The 21,902-nt window shown below is 29.2% G+C and overlaps 1 protein-coding gene across 2 annotated transcripts in view; it reads right to left on the bottom strand.

The window, feature by feature from the left end:
* Window positions 1-21,902, bottom strand: part of dpr15 (defective proboscis extension response 15) — an 87,291-nt gene that overhangs the window by 1,061 nt on the left and 64,328 nt on the right. For both annotated transcript variants that reach the window (XM_075289711.1, XM_075289712.1), the window contains one exon: window positions 14,955-15,060. In XM_075289711.1, the coding sequence (XP_075145826.1) occupies window positions 14,955-15,060 (106 nt within the window). The remainder of the gene's footprint in view (window positions 1-14,954; window positions 15,061-21,902) is intronic.

The following is a 21,902-nucleotide window of genomic DNA, read 5'->3' as shown; positions in this document are numbered from 1 at the left end:
GTTGGGAACCGCCGAGGTACATGTGCAGTTGATGATAGAATTCTAACAAAAATAGTAGATTGTTTAACTGTTTGGAAGATTGGTAACACTGTTAATGGTTTGGTAGATTTTGCGAAATATTCATCTACAACTGAGAGGTACTTCACAAATTTTCTATAGAAATAACACCTTGATAAAATTCTCTATACAAAAAAAAAAATTTGACAAAATTTTCTATAGAAACAAAATTTTGACAAAATTTTCTACAAAAATAAAAATTTTCTATAGAAATAAAATTTTGGCTAAATTTTCTATAGAAATAAAATTTTGGCTAAATTTTCTATAGAAATAAAATTTTGACAAAATTTTGTATAGAAATAAAATGTTGACAATATTTTCTATAGAAATACAATTTTGACAAAATTTTCTATAGAAATAAAATTTTGACAAAATTTTCTATAGAAATAAAATTTTGACAAAGTTTTCTATAGAAATAAAATTTTGACAACATTTTCTAAAGAAATAAAATGTTGACAATATTTTCGAGAGAAATAAAATTTTGACAAAATTATCTATAGAAATAGAACTTTGACAAAATTTTCTATAGAAATAAAATTGTGACAAAAATTTCTCTAGCAACGAAATTGGCAATTTTTTTAATAATATTTTAATAACATTTTCTGTAGAAATAATAAAAAAAATATATAAAATTTTCTATAGAAATAAAATTTTGAAAAAATTTTCTATAGAAATAATATTTTGGCAAAATTTTCTATAGAAATAAAATTTTGAAAAATTTTCTATAGCAATCAAAATTTGATAACATTTTCTATAGCTATAAAAATTTTATAAAATTTTCTATAGAAATAAAATTTTGACAAAATTTTCTATGGGAATAAAATTTTGAAATAAATTTATATAGAAATAAAACTTTAAGAAAATTTTCTATAGAAATAAAGCTTTAAGAAAATTTTCTATAGAAATGAAATTTTGACAAAATTGTCTATAGAAATAAAAACTTGATAAAAAACTTCTATAGAAATGAAATTTTGACAAAATTTTCTACAGAATTAAAATTGTTACCAAAATTTCTCTAGCAATCAAATTGGCAAAATTTTCTACAATAAAATTGTAATAAAATTTTCTGTAGAAATAATAATAAATAATAAAATTTTCTATAGAAATAAAATTCTGAAAACATTTGCTTTAGAAATAATATTTTGGCAAATTTTTCTATAAAAATAAAATTTTGACAAAATTTTCTATAAAAACAAGTAAGGAAAGTCTAAAGTCGGGCGGGGCCGACTATATTATACCCTGCACCACTTTGTAGATCTAAATTTTCGATACCATATCACATCCGTCAAATGTGTTGGGGGCTATATATAAAGGTTTGTCCCAAATACATACATTTAAATATCACTTTGTACAGAATTTGATAGACTTTTACAAAATCTATAGACTCAAAATTTAAGTTGGCTAATGCACTAGGGTGGAACACAATTTTAGTAAAAAATATGAGAAACATTTAAATCTGAAGCAATTTTAAGGAAACTTCGCAAAAGTTTATTTATGATTTAACGCTCGATATATATGTATTAGAAGTTTAGGAAAATTACAGTCATTTTTACATCTTTTCGACTAAGCAGTGGCGATTTAACAAGGAAAATGTTGGTATTTTGACCATTTTTGTCGAAATCAGAAAAACATATATATGGGAGCTATATCTAAATCTGAACCGATGTCAACCAAATTTGGCACGCATAGCTACAATGCTAATTCTACTCCCTGTGCAAAATTTCAAATAAATCGGAGTTAAAAATTGGACTCTGTGGTCATATGAGTGTAAATCGGGCGAAAGCTATATATGGGAGATATATCCAAATCTGAACCGATTTCAACCAAATTTGGCGCGCACAGTTACAATGCTTATTCTACTCCCTATGCAAAATTTCAACTAAATCGGACTTAAAAATTGGCCTCTGTGGTCATATGAGTGTAAATCGGGCGAAAGCTATATATGGGAGATATATCTAAATCTGAACCTATTTCAACCAAATTTGGCACGCATAGTTACAATGCTAATTCTACTCCCTGTGCAAAATTTCAACTAAATCGGAGCAAAAAATTGGCCTCTGAGGGCGAATGAGTGTAAATCGGGCGAAAGCTTTATATGGGAGCTATATCTAAATCGGAACCGATTTGGCTGATATTTTGCGAGTTTTTCGAGACTCATAAAGTATTCGGATGTACGGAATTTGAGGAAGATTGGTTGATATACACGCCAATTATGACCAGATCGGTAAAAAATATATATGCACCCTCAAAAAAAATCGCTTCTTTAACATATGTTCCAAACATATTTTGCAGGAAGCACATATATTATTGCATACTGCCGAAACATTAATATGTTTGTTTTATGTGAACATATTATATGTTTGGAAGCATTTTGAGCCAAAAATATTATATGCTTGGAAGAATTTTTCCCAAACACGATTGTGCTCATTCCCTAACATACTCGTAATTTTCAAATTTTTTAGTTATTGGCACCTTTTTCTGTAATACAAATAATGTTGAAGAAATTATTCAATTTTATAAATTTTTTAAATTTTACCTTTCGCCTGCACGGAGAATCGAACCGAGGACCATACAGTTTGTAAGCCAACACACTATCCACTGGGCTACGTAGCTGTTATAGTCACCAGTAGATAATTATCGTTTTAAGTTACATTTATATAGCATAGTTTGCAGCGCCCACGAGCCCATGCAAACATTACATTATTTAACAGAAACATACATTTGTTTGCCACGTGGAGCAGTGGTTAGCATGTCTGCCTTGCATGCAAAGGGTCGTGGGTTCAATCCCTGCTCCGACCGAACATTTTTTTTTTTTTTTAATTTACACATTTATATTTATACTATATTAAATTTTTTTAAATGAAACTTCGAAATGTGCGTTATTAAAGATTTATAGTCAGTAACAGTGCTTGATATAAACGAAATTGACTGCTTTTTGGATAAAATATTATTTTTTATTGCAAAAATAACAATATTGTAATAAAAAACTGTTTTTGGACAAAACTTTAAAATTTGGAAGGAATTAAAAAACTAACAAAAGAAGAACGTGGAGTCGAGTATAAACATACATACATAATTTTATAATATAAACATACATTTATTTAGGAGTGAACAGTTTTTTACTAGCATTTAACACCATCGCTCTAAAATTCCTTTTATTTTTCTTTAATAATTCATTTTAAAGAAAATAAACTTTTTAAATTGTTTTAGCTGTAAAACTCGAACTTAATGCCCGCTTTTATATTTAATGGTGTCCGTCAACTCCTCGTGGACTACTAAAGAGGAACTAAAGTTTGTTTTTTTTACATTTTACTGTGTAATTTTTCACTATTTCCTCCTTATTTCATTTTACTGTCCCAACTCTAAAAAGTGTATAATGCCCTTTCGCTATTTTTATGAAGACCCCTGATTTCTTTTAATGAACCAAGAAACAAATTGTGCCCACAGTACCAAAATGATAAACAAAACACATGTCCACACATACATAAAATGCTGCTCTCAGGCGAAAACATATGCTGGTTGGTTTTCAAATGTCTATTCTCTTGGTTCCGAATGTCTATTCTCTTTATTCAAATTAAATAATATTTAGACTTAAGCATATCAAATTTTTGGCCTTATCATAAAACAGTTTTCCGAAACAACATACAAGCGGTTTCACAGAAATTGTTCTCTTTTGACTCTTTTGCTGTGTTATATTGATATCTTTCGTCAAGTCTCCCGGTTTCCATCTCTATTTCTCTCTATACTCTCTCTCTGTCGCTTTGAATAAAATATCACAACATATGTATGTTTAGTCGAAATTTGTAAATTTATATATGTTTGTATTCACACATATGATTTTTATGAAACATTCATGCCCCAAACATAATATATTCTAACATATTAACATAGATGTCCCAAACATTTAGTGTTAGTTTAGGAACATTACATGTTCGCACTTAAATATATTGTGGTTTAAAATCGTGCCCGAAACACATTTTGTTTATATCGGAACATATGAAAAACATATTTTTCTAACAGTGTGGCAGCTATATCTAAATCTGAACCGATTTTTCCAAAATCAATAGGGATCGTCTTTGAGCCGAAACAGGACCCTATACCAAATTTTATGACAATCGGACTAAAACTGCGAGCTGTACTTTGCACACAAAAATACACCAACAGACAGACAGACAGACAGACGGACATCGCTAAATCGACTCAGAATTTAATTCTAAGCCGATCCGTATACTAAAAGGTTGGTCTAGGATTACTCCTTCTTGGCGTTACATACAAATGCACAAACTTATTATACCCTGTACCACAGTAGTGGTGAAGGGTATAATAAAATTTTGACAAAATTTTCTATAGTAATAAAATTTTGACAAATTCTAAATTTCCTATAGAAATAAGATTTTGACAAAATAAACATTTGACATCATTTTCTATGGAAATAAAATTTTGATAAAATTTTTTATAAAAATAAAATTTTGACCAAACTTTCTACAAAAATCAAATTTTGACCAAATTTTCTATAGAAATAATATTTTGACAAAATTTTCTATAGAAATAAAATTTTGACAAAATTTTCTATAGAAAGAAAATTTTGACACTATTTTCTATAGGAACAAAATTTTGACAAAATTTTCTATAGAAATAAAATTTTGACAAAATTTTCTATAGTAATAAAATGTTGACAATATTTTCGAGAGAAATAAAATTTTGACAAAATTATCTATAGAAGTAAAACTTTGACAAAATTTTCTATAAAAATAAAATTTTGACAAAATTTTCTATAGAAATAAAATTTTGACAAAATTTTCTATAGTAATAAAATGTTGACAAATTTTAAATTTCCTATAGAAATAAAATTTTGAAAAAACAAACATTTGACAACATTTTCTATGGAAATAAAATTTTCACAAAATTTTCTATAAAAATAAAATGTTGACCAAATTTTCTATAGAAATAATATTTTGACAAAATTTTCTATAGAAATAAAATTTTGACAAAATTTTCTATAGAAAAAAATTTTGACACTATTTTCTATAGGAATAAAATTTTGACAAAATTTTCAATAGAAATAAAATTTTGACAAAATTTTCTTTAGAAATAAAATGTTGACAATATTTTTGAGAGAAATAAAATTTTGAAAAAATTATCTATAGAAGTACAACTTTGACAAAAAATTAAAATTGTGACAAAAATTTCTCTAGCAACGAAATTGGCAATTTTTTTAATAATAGTTTAATAACATTTTCTGTAGAAATGATAATAAATAATAACATTTTCTATAGAAATAAAACTTTGAAAAAATAGAAATAATATTTTGGCTAAATTTTCTATAGAAATAAAATGTTGACAAAATTTTCTGCAGAAATAAAATTTTGACAAAATTTTCTATAGAAATAAAATTTTGATAACAATTTCTATAGAAATGAAATTTTGACAAAATTTTCTTCAGAATTAAAATGTTTACCAAAATTTCTCTAGCAATGAAATTGGCAAAATTTTCTGTAATAAAATTGTAATAACATTTTCTGTAGAAATTATAATAAAATTTTCTATAGAAATAAAATTTTGACAAAACTTTATTTTGAAATAAAATTTTGACAAAATTTTGTATGGAAATAAAATTGTGACAAAATTTTCTATATAAATAAAATTTTGACAAAATTTTCTATAGAAATAAAATATTGATAGCATTTTCTATGGAAATAAAATTTTGACAAAAATTCCTATAGAAATAAAATATTGATAACATTTTCTATGGAAATAAAATTTTGACACAATTTTCTATAGAAATAAAATTTTCAAAAAATTTTCTAAAATTTTGACAAAATTGTTTATAGAAATAAAATTTTGGCAAAATTTTATATAAAAATAAACTTTTGACAAAATTTTCTATAAGAATTTTGAGAAATTTTTCTACAAAAATTAAATTTTGACACAATTTTCTATAGAAATAAAATATTGACCACAGTTTTTATGGAAATAAAATTTTGACACAATTTTCTATAGAAATACAATTTTGACAAAATTTTCTTAGAAATAAAATTTTGACAAATTTTTCTATAGAAATAAAATGTTGACAAAATTTCTATAAAAATAATATTTTTTACAAAATTGTCTATAGAAATAAATTTTATATAATATATGTCTGTAGGCCGATATGGGCTCAATGACTCGGAAAAGGGATCTGCAAAATAATTTGGAAAATGCTTAATGACAGTGAGTCCGTAAATAAGATAAGAATAGAAAGGAAGATCAGATGACCTTTGAATCTATAAATGCTAAATGCCTTCTCTTCCTTATAATGGTTGTCTTCATTATAATATGTTGCTTTTAAAAAAGTAGAGTCATGATGTTAGTATACACTTTCTAAAAACCATTCATAAAATTTGACATATAGGTTCATAATTATATATATCCCCCATATAAACTGATCCCCAGATTTGACTTCCGGATCCTCTTGGAAGATTAAATTTCATTCGTTCCCTCTTCACTAAAAAAAACTTGCCCGATTCCAAAAAGATTGCCTTTACACTAATGATTTTGCTAAGGAAGCAGAGAATTGATGTAAGGAAAAATTTAAGACACAATTCTCTTCTAATTTTGAGTTTTACGTCCTTGATACTAGAAATCAAATTTGAATTTATTTGTTTTACTGCTTATTTTTCAAATAGAAAAAAATACGTCTTTTAAATAAAGTGTTAAAAATCATCTCATATTCTTGAATTGAATATTGTTTAAATCAAAAAAAAAAATGTTGATTTATGAAAATACGCCTTAATTTATTGGGGGAAGGCCAATTTTAAAAATTCAAGTATCAAATTTAAGGAAATATTATTAATGCAAAGGCTATAAACTTTCTCTTTCTATAATATTGTATTACTTGAGTGTCCAAAAATTTAGATTGCGTAAACTTTTATATTATGTAGATATTTCTTTCAGTATATATGAGGACATGTGGGCTACTGCGGTTTTGAACAATTTATTATTCCTATTTACATGCTAATCAACCCAATTTTGCTAGTCTTTCGAAAAAAAATTAAGGTAACTACTTGACTATGGAGTCGAGAAAATATTTGTAAAACTCTTTAGCAATATTCAATTTTCCATCTTTATTTACTTTTTCGATTTACTAAAATACTCAATTTCGCTGTTAAATCTTGGTAGCATTGCCTATCATGGAATATCTAATGCATTCACAAATACACCAATATCCAATCATCCTCCATATTTGAATGTTGGATAATGTATGGAATTATATTTCAATGGATTTGGTGGTTATGGATAGCAGTATTTTCTAAGGATACCCAGGTGTATGTATATGTGTGTGTGCGGGTGTGTCTGCTGGTGTATGTGTCAGGGCTGTGGAGCCGGAGTCGGAGTCTGAAGATTTTGCTGGAGTCGGAGTCGGAGTCGTAAAAATTTTGCTCGACTCCGACTCCGGCTAAACCAAATTTTTTAAAACACTTCACATTTTGTAACTAAATTTTTACGCAAATTAGTTTCCATTGCGTTATTCATTCGATCAATGTACAGCATGATTGTAAATGAAAATCAACTTCCAATTACGGCTATCTTTTGATGTTTCCTAGATTGTTAGACTAGCAGATGGGCTGTATCGATCCATTTTAATGCCAGAAATTATTATTTTTTTTTAAATTTTATTTTAAGGCCATATACATATGTGGAATATTGATAGAATTTTTTTCAAAGTTGTTTTTTTTTCGAAAATTTTGTCAAAATTTTATTTCTGTAAAAAGTTTTGTCAAAATTTTATTTCTATAGCAAATTTTGTCAAAATTTTATTTCTATAAAAAATTTATTCAAAATTTTATTACTATAGAAATATTTTTTTCTATAGAAAGTTTAGTCAAAATTCTATTTCTATAGAAAATTGAGTCAAAATATTGTTTCTATAGAATATTTTGCAAAATTTTATTTCTATACAAAATTTTGCCAAAATTTTATAGTAATAGATTTTTTTATTAGAAAATTTGATCAAAATTTTATTTCTACAGAAAATTTTGTCAAAATTTTATAGTAATAGATTTTTTTATTAGAAATTTTTTGTCAAAATTTTATTTCTATAGAAAATTTAGTCAAAATTTTGTTTCTGTAGAATATTTTGCAGAATTTTATTTACTACACACAAATTTTTCTAAAATTGTATTTTTATTGATAACTTTTTCAAAATTTTATTTCTATAAGAAAAAATTGTCAAATTTTATTTCTATAGCAAATTTTCTCAAAATTTTTATCTTACTGATGCTCACTGGTACTCACTGCTATAAAAAATGTATTCGAAATTTTATTACTATAGAAATATTTTTTTCTATATAAAATTTAGTCAAAATTTTATTTCTATAGAAAATTTAGTCAAAATTTTGTTTCTATAGAATACGTTATTTTGCAAGATTTTATTTTTATAGAAAATTTTGCAAAATTTTGTTTGCTACACATTTTTTTTTAAGTTGTATATCTATTGATAATTTTTTCAAACTTTTATTTCTATAAAAAAATTTTGCAAAATTTTATTTCTATAAAAATTTTATTCAAAATTTTATTTCTATATATTTGGTCAAAATTTGATTTCTATAAAAAATTTTGCCAAAATTTTTCTATAGAAAATTTAGTCAAAATTTTGTTTCTGTAGAAAATTTTGCAAAATTTTATTTTTTTTTATTTTATTTGCAAAATTTTATTTTCCAAAATTGTATGCTCACTGATACTCACTGCTAAGTCGAAAACTTGTAGAAAAAACTCAAATTTTCAAATTTTTCAATGAATGAATCATAAATGCATTTTTGCGAAATTGTCTAAACAATTAAAAAATGTTCCCAAATATTTCCCGAGATTTTGTAGAAGTCTGATTTGAGATTTTATCAAAATGTAGATCTAAATACAAAGTTGTGCAGAGTATATTATAATCGGCCCGCCTGACTTTAGACTTTCCTTGCATTTTTATTTTTTGTTAAAATTGTGTTACGTCCGATAACTTTAAATTTAAAGTACATAGATTTTGTAGAAGTATATACAATTGTGTCTAAATCGATTCAGATTCAAATTCATGCATATGGGAACATAAACCTTTATATAGCTCGCAACAAATTTAAAGAATTTGAGATAGTATCAATAATTTTGGTCCACAAATACATATACTGTTGGTATCTTCTCATATTATGATGGGTATTTATATCATTATTTTATTTATTAAACATTGCCCTAAATTTGAAATATAGAGTTCAATTGGCATCTAATGTGAAATTAAGTCCTTTGATAGAACTACAAATTGATGGTATTAAAATGAGATTTAGTTATATTACCCGGAGTCGGAGTCGAGCTGAAGAAAAATGCTGGAATCGGAGTCGAGCAAAATTGGCTCGACTCCACAGCCCTGGTATGTGTATGGTTTTAAGTGGTAAACCAAATACTCAACATGCAATTTTTGAATACAAAGAAAAACTAAAACTAAAAACAAAAAAAAATAAAATAAAATTAATCAATTTTCATTCGTAGCCATTGTGCAAACAATAGAACCGGCTTGCATGTGTATTTGGGGTCCAAATGCATATGCATTCAATTATGAAATAATAACATTTAAATTAATACAGTTTGCGGCCAGCATCATCATCATGAAATGATGCCAGTGCATTTCATCCATTGTGACTGACTGATGATGGTGATATTGTTCTTTGCTGATATTTGTTATTTATCTGTTTGTTTTGTTTGATATTTTGTATTTTTTTTTTTGTGATTTGAGCTTATGAAGTTTGAATTTATTGCTAGGAAATTCGCAATGTAAATATTACTGGAAAATATATAAAATATTTTATTTAGATTTATATGGTATGGAATATTTTGGTTATTTTTATTAGTAGTATGTAAAACCTTTTATTGATGCATAAAAATAAATTTGTAAATATTTCGTTTTATTTTACCATTATTAAAAAATTTATTATTTGATTATTCATCGAACAATATAAATAGTAAATATTCTGTTTCACATACAAAAAAAGTAAGTGTAAACTTTAAATCCATTATTACAATGTAAATAACTACCATAAACTGTCTATAAATTGGTTTAGATTATCAGTTGGATATTCAAACATGTCAATAAAATCTAAGGTTGGGTTGGACTAAATACATACCACAACATAAAGAAAATCTACGAATAAATAAATTTACACCGAAAAAAAATATTAACCTACTACGAAGGATTATGCTATCTAACTTTTGTGATATCCAATTTACACAATAAGGACAAATTTCTTGTAAATAATGAAATTTAATTTAAAATAAAATTAATGATCAGTACTTTTAAATTTTGTTTCACTAAATTTAGGACACGAATCTTTTAAATTTTAGTCCCTCCCTTTGATTTTCAGAAATAATCTATAAATTAACAAAAAACAAGTAAGGAAAGTATAAAGTCGGGCGGGGCCGGCGATTTTATACACTGCACCACTTTGTCAATCCACATTTTCGATACTATATCAAATCCGTCAAATGTGTTGGGTGCTATATATAAAGGTTTTTGTCCCAAATACATACATTTAAATCTGACTCCATCTGAACACAATTTATAATCTATAGACTTAAAATTTAAGTCGGCTAATGCCCTGGGATGGTGTACTATGTTAGTAAAAAACAAGTAAGTAAAGTCTAAAGTCGGACGGGGCCGACTATATTATACCCTTCACCATTATGTAGACCAAAATTTGTGTTACCGGATCGGATGAAATTTGCTTCTCTTAGAGCAATCGCAAGCCAAATTTGGGGGTCCGTTTATATGGGGGCTATACGTACCATCTGACCTACATCAATAACAACTACTTGTGCCAAGTTTCAAGTCGATAGCTTGTTTCGTTCGGAAGTTAGCGTGATTTCAACAGACGGACGGACGAACGGACATCGCTAAATCGACTCAAAATTTAATGCTAAGCCGATCGGTATACTAAAAGATGGGTCTATGACCACTATTTCTTGGCGTTACATACAAATGCACAAACTTATTATACCCTGTACCACAGTAGTGGTGAAGGGTATAAATATGGGAAATATAAAGCTAGAGCAATTTTGATGCAATTGTACAAAAGAGCATTTATGATTTATCGGGCGATACATATGTATTCGAGATATACACGCAAAAAAATAATTCTTTCCTTCTAAACGAAATTTTAGACAAACAAATTTCGTTTCTCATTTGCTTTTCGCTGTAAGGAAATGTATTTGGAAGAAAAGTATATACTTTTTGTGATAAACGTTTATTCTTTTCCAGGATGTAAAAACAATTTCATAAAGACTAGCTCAAAAAAAAAACATTATTTTCTTGCTACTTGCATTGTCCCTCACATCTTTCTCACATCCACGAGGATTTTTAGTTCTTAACACCTTTTCCTGTAATACCAACAATGTAGAAAAAATTATACGATTTTATAAATTTTTAAACTTTTTTTTACCTTTCGCCTGGACGGAGAATCGAACCGCGGACCATGCACATTGTAAGCCAACACACTAACCACTGAGCTATGTACCTGTTATGGTCATCAATAGATAAATATCCATATAAGTTATATTTATATAGCATAGCTTGCGGCGCCCACGAACCGAATAAACAAAGTTTATTTAACAGAAACAAACATTTAGTTTGGCACCGTGGAGCAGTGGTAGCTACGTCCGACTCTCATGCCAAGGGTCGTGGGTTCGAGCCCTGCTTCGGCCAAAGTTTTTTTTTTTACATACATTCCAGATATATTCGGAAGATTCCGAAAAAATGTTTAACATTACATTGTACTATATTAAATTTTGAACTGTAAAATGTGTCTTATTAAAGACCTAACGTCAGAAAAGAACAGTGTTTGATATAAACGAAATGGACTGTGTTGTTATTTCAAAAATAACTTTTTTTATTGAAAAAATAAAAATGTTGTAACAAACGAATTTTTTTGGTGATAAAAGTTTAAAATTTTCGAAGCAATTCAAAAAACTATAACAAAAGAAAAACGTTTTCGGTACACGTTTTCCAAACGTTTTTTTTCTTTGCGTGTAGGACAATTTGAGTAATATTTAAAATTTTTTTTACTCAGCAGTGGCGATTTTACAATTTTTAAATCTCACCAAGATATGTGGTCAATTGTGGGTTGTGATATATTATTTGGCTCATTCGGGCGATATTTCCACAAGTCGGAGCTTTATTTAAAATTCGACCATTCTGTGGAAAGTTTGGCATTACAGTGTGTAGAATATGACTACGATATGGGAAATCATCACAGAATTTTGTGTAAAATGTGGGTATTTTGGCCATATTAGAACAAGATGACACACTTAAATAGCATATTAAGTGTATTCTCTGTAGAAACTATAGAGTCAATTGGATTAAACTCCCATTGAAAATGGGTCTAAAATATGAAACATTCTACCATATTTCCCCTACTCTGGCGTACATATATATATATATATATATATATATATATATATATGGGAGCTATATCTAAATATGAACCGATTTTGATAATCCTGCTATCTCAGCAAAAAACGTAAATTGGAGAATAATTTTGGGCTTCCGTGGTCATATGGGAGTACATCGGACGAAAGACATATATGGGAGCTGTATCTAAAACTGAACCGATTTCAACCAAATTTAGCACACTGAATGATACTCTTAAACGTACTCCTTGTGCAAAATTTGAAGCAAATCAGGGCAAAACTTTGGCTTTTGAGGCCATATAAGTTCAAATCGGACGAAGGATATATATGGGAGCTATATCTAAATCTGAACCGATTTGGCTGATATTTTGCATATCTTACGAAAACCCCAAAATATTTTTCTGCACGAAATTTTGAGAAAATACGTTGATAAATACGTCAATTATGACCAGATTGGTGATATATATGGCAGCTATATCTAAATCTGAACCGATTTTTTTCAAAATCAATAGCGTTTGTCTTTGAGCCAATGTAAAACTCTGTGCCAAAATTGAGGATGATCGGACTTAAACTGCGAGCTGCACTTTGCACACAAAATTACATATACATACAGACGGACGGACAGATAGACAGACAGACAGACGGACATCGCCAAATCGACTCAGAATTTAATTCTAAGACGATCGGTAACTCGGAAACTTTCTTCAAACATAGTAATTCCATAAACTAAAATAAAGTTAAATTGGCTTTAGTGAAATAAGGTTTTGCCAATATTTTCTATAGAAATAAAATGTTCAGAATATTTTCTATAAAAATTAAATTTTGGCAAAATTTTCTATAACAATGAAATTTTGAAGAAAATTGTACTTAGAAATAAAATTTTCCTAGAATAAAAATTTTGACAAAATTTTCTTTAGAAATGAAATTTTGAGAAAATTTTCTATAGAAATAAAATTTTGCAAAAATGTTCTATGTCACCTTGACACCTATTACAAGTGCCCGTCTCAAAACTAATCATCAATTCATTGTATTTGTGGTAAAATTTAAGCTCGTTAGCTCTTTGTACAGAGAGATATGATATTTTTGAGATCTGCAGATAATATGAGAAATTTTTAATGTGTTCGTCGATACAACTTCGTTGGAATTGAACCACATGGATATAATTCTAGTATTGCCATACAAACGTCATTATCTTGTTATATACCATTTTAGTTGTTGTGTTAAGGAGGACCAAGAAGTTTAAGAGGACACCATAAATATGGAAATTGATGGGTTATGGTGGTAGCCCGTTATTTCAGCCCACTATTTATTACATTCTTATGGCTGGGAAAATATTCTGCGAATGGTTTGAGTAGGAACATCGGATAATAATTTTAATTTTGACGTAAACACATATTTCATTACTACCTATTTCAAACATCGTACCTTAAATGCTTTTACTAGTTTTCTGTATTAATTAAAAAATAGTGTTTACTCATATTTCCATGACCTACATAAAATTCGGACCTATGTTCTTATTTACTTCACTTTGATTAAATAATTTTATTATATTGAGGGTGTTACAATAGTGGCCCTCTTTTCAGGCTTTTGAGAGCTTGGTTGTCCTATTTGCTTTATGGTACAATTGATTACGTGACTTCAATGAAATTCAATTCAATTTCATTTTATTTATTTTTTGTTTGTTCTATGAAATATTTGTACATATTTGGGAGAGTGGGTGGGGACCAGATTGACAACTATTTTCACCACAAATAACAATAAACTTAATGTGAATGGTGTAGCCACATAACATGTGGGATATTTGTAAAGTGTAATTATAAAAATAAATTATTTAAACAAAGACCTATAGGCCTTTATTGTGGCAATTAAATGAATTTCACGTGAATTCCAAATAAATACGTTGTGGTATTAATAAAATATATAAGCTTAGTTTCGGATTTTCTAAGAATTTTCAGCTAAAAAGAACCTACTCACATTCCTCCTTCAATACAAATTCGACTATTGTTTTTTTTTAGGCCCACTCCCACATGGGATGGGGATTGTAAAATAATAACCTGGCAAAATCTTGTTCAGGTAGTATGATTCCTCAAATTCACCTAATATCATTTGCGCAGAAATTCGGTAACATATTTATGCACTTCCATATTTATTTTGCTTGATGGAATTTTCTTTAAGCCCTTCCTTGTAATTCCATCATGATCCAACCCGCAACTCCTAAAAGTAGGCAATGTAAATTAAATTTTGCTTCATAGAAACATTACTCCCCATAGCCATACTACAAAAAAAAAACTAAAGTTTATCCCTTATTTCTCTCTCACGTGTTTCCTTTTTGCCTGAAATGACCCTTACAAAAAAAAGAACAAAATTTGCATTGGTAATCATACATAAGGAACTATTTCATGTAACTGAAATGTAAATGGATAGAGAAAAAAAGTCTTTGCTTCACTTGTAAAGATAGTAAAAGGGTCTGAACTACTTACCATTTAATACATGTAAAATGACTGTACGTGGTTCACTGTTTGAAGGACTGCATGTATAATTTCCAGAATCCAACTTTTGCACCGATGGTATAATTAATGAAGCAGTCTGTAATTGAAATTGAAAGGTAAACATCACAAAAACATTCACTCACGCAAAGGATGACATACACAAAGACAAACACAGAGACATGATACATGATTTTATCCATACACACACAAATACATATCGTATATATAGGAGGAAGGATTTTGGGGAGTAGAGTAAGGTAAACTATAAGCTCACTGGGGCATTTAAGTATAAATGTATTTTTATGTATGCACACACACACGAGCACACACGACTATCTGTGCATGAGCATATCCGTTAGTATTAAAGTATGTTGTTCAATTCACTCTCGTGTTGCCTCTTTCATACATTCCATTCGCATCAACAATCACCCACATTGATGTGTCCTTATTTGAAATTTTCATTTTTTAAAAAGTGTTTACAGTGTTCAAAAAATAAATAAGAACCAATTTTCGTTAGAAATTCAGCAATTAATTTAAATAATTGCCTTCATGAGAGAATTCTGGAAAATGCTACAAGAAATGTTGCAATAAATTTCAAATGGAACGAAAATATTTGTCCAAAGTATCGGAAGCAAAAATTAAAAATGCGAAATTTTTACAAATGTTTTAGAATTTATTAAGAAACAAGTGAGTAAAGCAGAAAGCAGGGCGGGGCTAACTATATCATAGCCTAAACCACTCCTACACGGATGAAAAAGACTGTTTTTCATATGTTTGGCTATAAACATTATATGTTTGGAACACAAATTTTTAAACACAATATTTTTGAGTGCAAGCATATAATGTTCATAAACTAGCATAACATGTTTGGGACATATATGTTAATATGTTAGAACATATATATATATAATATGCTTGGATGCAAACATATATTAATTTAGAAATAGCCTATAAACATATATGTGTTTAGTAGCTTGGAGCGCTATTTAACAGGGAGCGATATTGAATTAAGTTGGTGGTTGTTGCTTGTTATTACAAAATTAACATTTTATTTTTCCTTGAGCAATTGATCAGCTACTTCTTTGATCCTTACAAACTGTGTGGTCCGCTGTTCGAATCCCCGTCCGGCAAAAGGTAAAATTAAAATAAAAAAAAATCATACAATTGAATAATTTCTTCTACAATGTTTGTATTACAGAAAAAGGTGCTAAGAACTAAAAAATCTCGTGGAAGTGAGAAAGATGTGGGGGAATATACAATTGGGCAGAAACAAAATTTTGAGCATTCAGGTCGAAAACCTATGTTTTTAGCACCTATATTACCTGTTTATTTTCATAATTCATTATGATTGTAAATATATAAATAAATAAATAAAATTTTGAGAATTTTTTTTAAGCATATAATAATTTTGGGTGCAAAATGCTTCCAAACATATTATATGTTCATATAATAACATATTGTTTTTTGGAAGACAACATTATTGAATTTGGATGCAAAAATACAAAATGTTTGGAACTTAGACTACCCAAACATATATTGTTTAGACCAATATGCTTTCAAACATATTATATATTGGAAGAGATGAAACATATAAATGTTTGGGCAATACCCAAAAATGTATATGCTTGAAGCAAAATATGCTTGGGAGTATATGTTACAGAAGCGATTTTTTGTGAGCGTGTACTGAATAAGTAAACATAAGCATTTGTGGAGTATCACTAAAATAGGTTTTGGTATTTCCTTATTTAAGAAAATTAAGGGGTACATATTTATGGGAGCTTTGTATCAATCTGAATATATATCACGGTTGTCACATTTGGTAGCATTCTAGCAAAATTGATAGATTTTTTACTGTTTTTTTTTTGTAGATTTTGCCAACTAAAATTATTATAAACGTTTCTACAAAAATAGAATTTTGACAAAATTTTCTATAGAAATAGAATTTTGACAAAATTTTCTATAGAAATAGAATTTTGACAAATTTTTCTATAGAAATAAAATTTTGACCAAATTTTCTATAGAAATAAAATTTTGACAAATTTTTCTATAGAAATAAAATTTTGAAAAAATTTTATATAGAAATAAAATTTTGACAAAGTTTTCTATAGAAATACAATTTTGACAAACATTTTCTATAGAAATAAAATTTTGACATAATTTTTTTATAGAAATAAAATTTTGACAAAATTTTCTATAGAAATTAAATTTTGCCAAAATTTTCCTTAGAAATAAAATTTTGGGAAAATTTTCTATAGAAATGAAATTTTGAAAAAATTTTCTATAGTAATAAAACTTTGAAAAAATTTTCTATAAATTCAATTTCTTGAAAAATGCAAATTTTCGTTATTTCATACAAGAAAATGGTTAAAACATTTAAAATTCGATATATTTATAATTCCCAAGGGAAAAATTGTCACTGAAGGAGGGATTATACATTCAATGCAAGAAAAAACATAAACAATATTTTTATAGCCTCCACCATAGGATGGGGGTATATTAACTTTGTCATTCCGTTTGTAACACATCGCAATATTGCTCTAAGACCCCATAAAGTATATATATATATATATATATATTCTGGGCCATGGTGAAATTCTAAATCGATCTAAACATGTCCGTGCGTCTGTCCGTCTGTTGAAATCGCGCTAACTTCCGAACGAAACAAGCTATCGACTTGAAACTTGGCAAAGTAGTTGTTAATGATGTAGGTCAGATGGTATTGCAAATGGGCCATATCGGTCCACTTTTACGTGTAGCCCCCATATAAACGGACCCTCAGATTTGGCTTGCGGAGCCGCTAAGAGAAGCATATTTCATCCGAACAGGCTGAAATTTGGTACATGGAGTTGGTGTAACATATGGTCTCTAACAACCATGCAAAAATTGGTCCACATCGGTTCATAATTATATATAGCCCCCATATAAACCGATCCCCAGATTTGGTTTGTGAAGCCTAAAAGAGAAGCACATTTGATCCGATCAGGCTGAAATTTGGTACATGGAGTTGGTGTAACATATGGTCTCTAATAACCATGCAAAAATTGGTCCACATCGTTTCATAATTATATATAGCCCCCATAAAAACCGATCCCCAGATTTGGCTTGCGGAGGTTCAAAGAGAAGCAAATTTCATCCGATCCGGTTGAAATTTGGAACATGGTGTTAGTATATGGTCTCTAACAACCGTGCCAGAATTGGTCCATATCGGTCCATAATTATATATAGCCCCCATATAAACCGTTCTCCAGATTTGACCTCCGGAGCCTCTTGGAGGAGAAAAATTCATCCGATCCGCTTCAAATTTGGAACGTGGTGTTAGTATATGGCCTCTAACAACCATGCAAAAATTGGTCCACATCGGTCCATAATTATATATAGCCCCCATATAAACCGATCCCCAGATTTGGTTTGCGGAGCCTCTAAGAGAAGCAAATTTCATTCGATCCGGCTGAAATTTGGTACATAATGTAAGTATGTGGTTTCTAACAACCATAAAGTGGCAGCCCGATTATGATTCAGGCTCACTTAGACTATTCAGTCCATTGCAAAAATTGGTCCACATAGGTCCATAATTATATATAGCCCCCATATAAACCGATCCCCAGATTTGGTTTGCGGAGCCTTTAAGAGAAGTAGATTTCATCCGATCCGGCTGAAATTTGGTACATGCTGTTTGTATATGGTCTCTAACAACCATGCAAAAATTGGTCCACATCGGTTCATAATTATATATAGCCCCCATATAAACCGATCCCCAGATTTGGCTTGCGGAGGTTCAAAGAGAAGCAAATTTCATCCGATCCGGTTGAAATTTGGAACATGGTGTTAGTATATGGTCTCTAACAACCGTGCCAGAATTGGTCCATATCGGTCCATAATTATATATAGCCCCCATATAAACCGTTCTCCAGGTTTGACCTCCGGAGCCTCTTGGAGGAGAAAAATTCATCCGATCCGCTTCAAATTTGGAACGTGGTGTTAGTATATGGCCGCTAACAACCATACCAAAATTGGTCCATATCGGTCTATAGTTATATATAGCCGATCCCCAATCACACAAAAATTGGTCCATATCGGTTCATAATCATGGTTACCACTCGAGCCAAAAATATTCTACCAAAATTTTATTACTATAGAAAATTTTGTTAAAATTTTATTTCTATAGAAAATTTTGTTAGAATTTTATTTCTATAGAAAATTTTGTTAAAATTTCATTTCTATAGAAAATTTTGTCAAAACTTTATTTCTATAGAAAATTTTGTAAAAAATTTATTTCTATAGAAAATTTTGTTAATATATACCACGTATGGACTTACTTATACAACGTATGGACTTACTTACAATTTAGAAGACGGTGTTAGGAGGTTTAAGACAGTGTTTAGCAGTTTTTAGAAGAAGTTTCTACGCAATCCATGGTGGAGGGTACATAAGCTTCGGCCTGGCCGAACTTACGGCCGTATATACTTATTTTATTTTAAGTTGGTAGATTTGTTTTTGGCACGAGTAGCAACCGTGATAGAAACGCCTGATATTAGGAGCTATACGTGAGCAATACATATATATGGGAGCTATGTCTACATCTGAATCGATTTAGATGATATTTTGCAGGTTTAGGTGATACTATAGAAGATTAATGTGTACTTTGAGTAAGATCGGTTACGTTGGGGTTTATGCCCAACGTTTTGAAAATCGGGACAGACATATATAATCTGAAACGGTTTAAGTGATTCTTTGCAGGTACAGTTAATAATATAGTAGATTAAACTTTGTGGGGCACTATGGAAGCTGTAAATCTGAAATTTTTTACGCTTGTAGGGTGGTCTATTAGATTAATTTGCCCAACCAACATTAGAAGTGCAATATGACCCCATTTAGAGAAATTGGGCTATACATATCTATATATGGGAGCCAGTCATCAACGGTGCAATTTTTGTATTGGTCAAATTCGACATTTTCTATTTAGTAAAGTTTGCAAATTTCATCAAAATCGGTTAATAATTGCGACCGAAATCCCGCAAACAATAAATACAAGGACAAATGGACGGACGGACGGACAGACGGACGGATACCAAGGATTAGAACGGCTTAGGATGGGATTCTAAGTCGATCGATACACATTTTATGGGGTTTAAAATCCATATTTCTGGTCGGTAAATTTTTTGGCAGATCAAAGTTTTTATACTCTGACCACTAAGTGGTCACACTGTTAGAAAAATATGTTTTTCATATGTTCCGATATAAACAAAATGTGTTTCGGGCACAATTTTTAAACACAATATATTTAAGTGCAAACATGTAATGTTCCTAAACTAACACTAAATGTTTGGGATACATATGTTAATATGCTAGAATATATTATGTTTGGGGCATGAATGTTTCATAAAAATAATATGTGTGAATGTAAACATATATAAATTTACAAATTTCGAGTAAACATATATAAGTTGTGATATTTTATTCAGAGAGCGACAGAGAGAGTATAGAGAAAGAAATAGAGATGGAATCCGGGAGGGTTGACGAAAGATATCAACATAACACAGCGAGAGAATCAAAAGAGAGCAATTTCTGTGAAACTGCTTGTATGTTGTTTCGGAAAACTGTTTTATAATAAGTCCAAAAATTTGATATGCTTAAGTCTAAATATTATTTAATTTGAATACTCATGTAAAGAGAATAGACATTCGGAAGCGGGCATTAAGTTCGAGTTTTGCTAAAAAATTGAAAAAGTTTATTTTCTTTAAAATGAATTATTAAAGAAAAGTAAAAGGCAAAACAGGGTCATTTTAGAACGATAATGCCAACTTAATACCGGCCTTAAGGGTAAAAATGAAATTAAGTACAAAACACGATAAGTTTTTAATGCATTTAAAATGGTGTTAAATGCTAGTAAAAAACTGTTCACGCCTAACTAAATTTATGTGTATATTATAAAATTATTTATGTATGTTTATACTCGACTCCACGTTCTTCTTTTGTTAGAGTTTTTTGAATTCGTTCCAAAATTTCAAGCTTTTATACCAAAAACAGTTTTTTGTCACAAAATTGTTATTTTTGCAATAAAAAAATATATTTTATCCAAAAGCTCAGTCCATTTCGTTTATATCAACCACTCTTCTTTTCTGACTCTACATCTTTAATAACACACATTTCGAAGATTCATTGTAAAAAAATTAATTTAATAATATAATAAAATATATAAATACAAAAATTAAAAAAAAAAAAATGGTGTTCGGTCTGAGTAGGGATTGAACCCAGGACCCTTTGCATGCAAGGCGAACATGCTAACCACTGCTCCACGTGGCCAACAAATATATGTTTCTGTTGAATAATGTATTGTTTGCATCGGCTCGTGGGCGCTTCAATCTATGCTATATAAATGTAACTTATAACGATAATTGTCTATTGGTAACTATAACAGCTACGTAGCCTAGTGGTAGTGTGTTGGCTTACAAATTGCATGGTTCCCGGTTCGATTCTCAGTCCAGACGAAAAGTAAAATTTAAAAAAAATTATAAAATTGAATAATTTCTTCAACATTATTTGTATTACAGAAAAAGGTGCCAAGAACTAAAAAATTTCGTGGAAGTGAAAATTATGTGAGGGAATGAGCCAATCTTCTTTGGGGAAAATTCTTCCAAGTATATAATATTTTTGGGCTCGAAATGCTTCCAAACATATAATATGTTCACATAAAACAAACATATTAATGTTTAGGCAGTATCCAATAATATATGTGCTTCCTGCAAAATATGTTTGGAACATATGTTAGAGAAGCGATTTTTTCTGAGGGTGCAGTATAATAACGGGCTCTATTGTTCATGACTGCCCACTGCATTTTCCCATCTTACTGGAAATATGCAATATCTGGGCTATACAATATCTGGGCTATACTCGGACATTAGATGGGCTAGGACTTTCCATTTGAGTTTTTCAATATAA

The sequence above is a fragment of the Haematobia irritans genome, chromosome 1 (assembly GCF_050003625.1).
Source record: "Haematobia irritans isolate KBUSLIRL chromosome 1, ASM5000362v1, whole genome shotgun sequence".
Classification (NCBI taxonomy): Eukaryota; Metazoa; Arthropoda; class Insecta; order Diptera; family Muscidae; genus Haematobia; species Haematobia irritans.
This window is presented reverse-complemented; position numbering and strand designations above follow the sequence as displayed.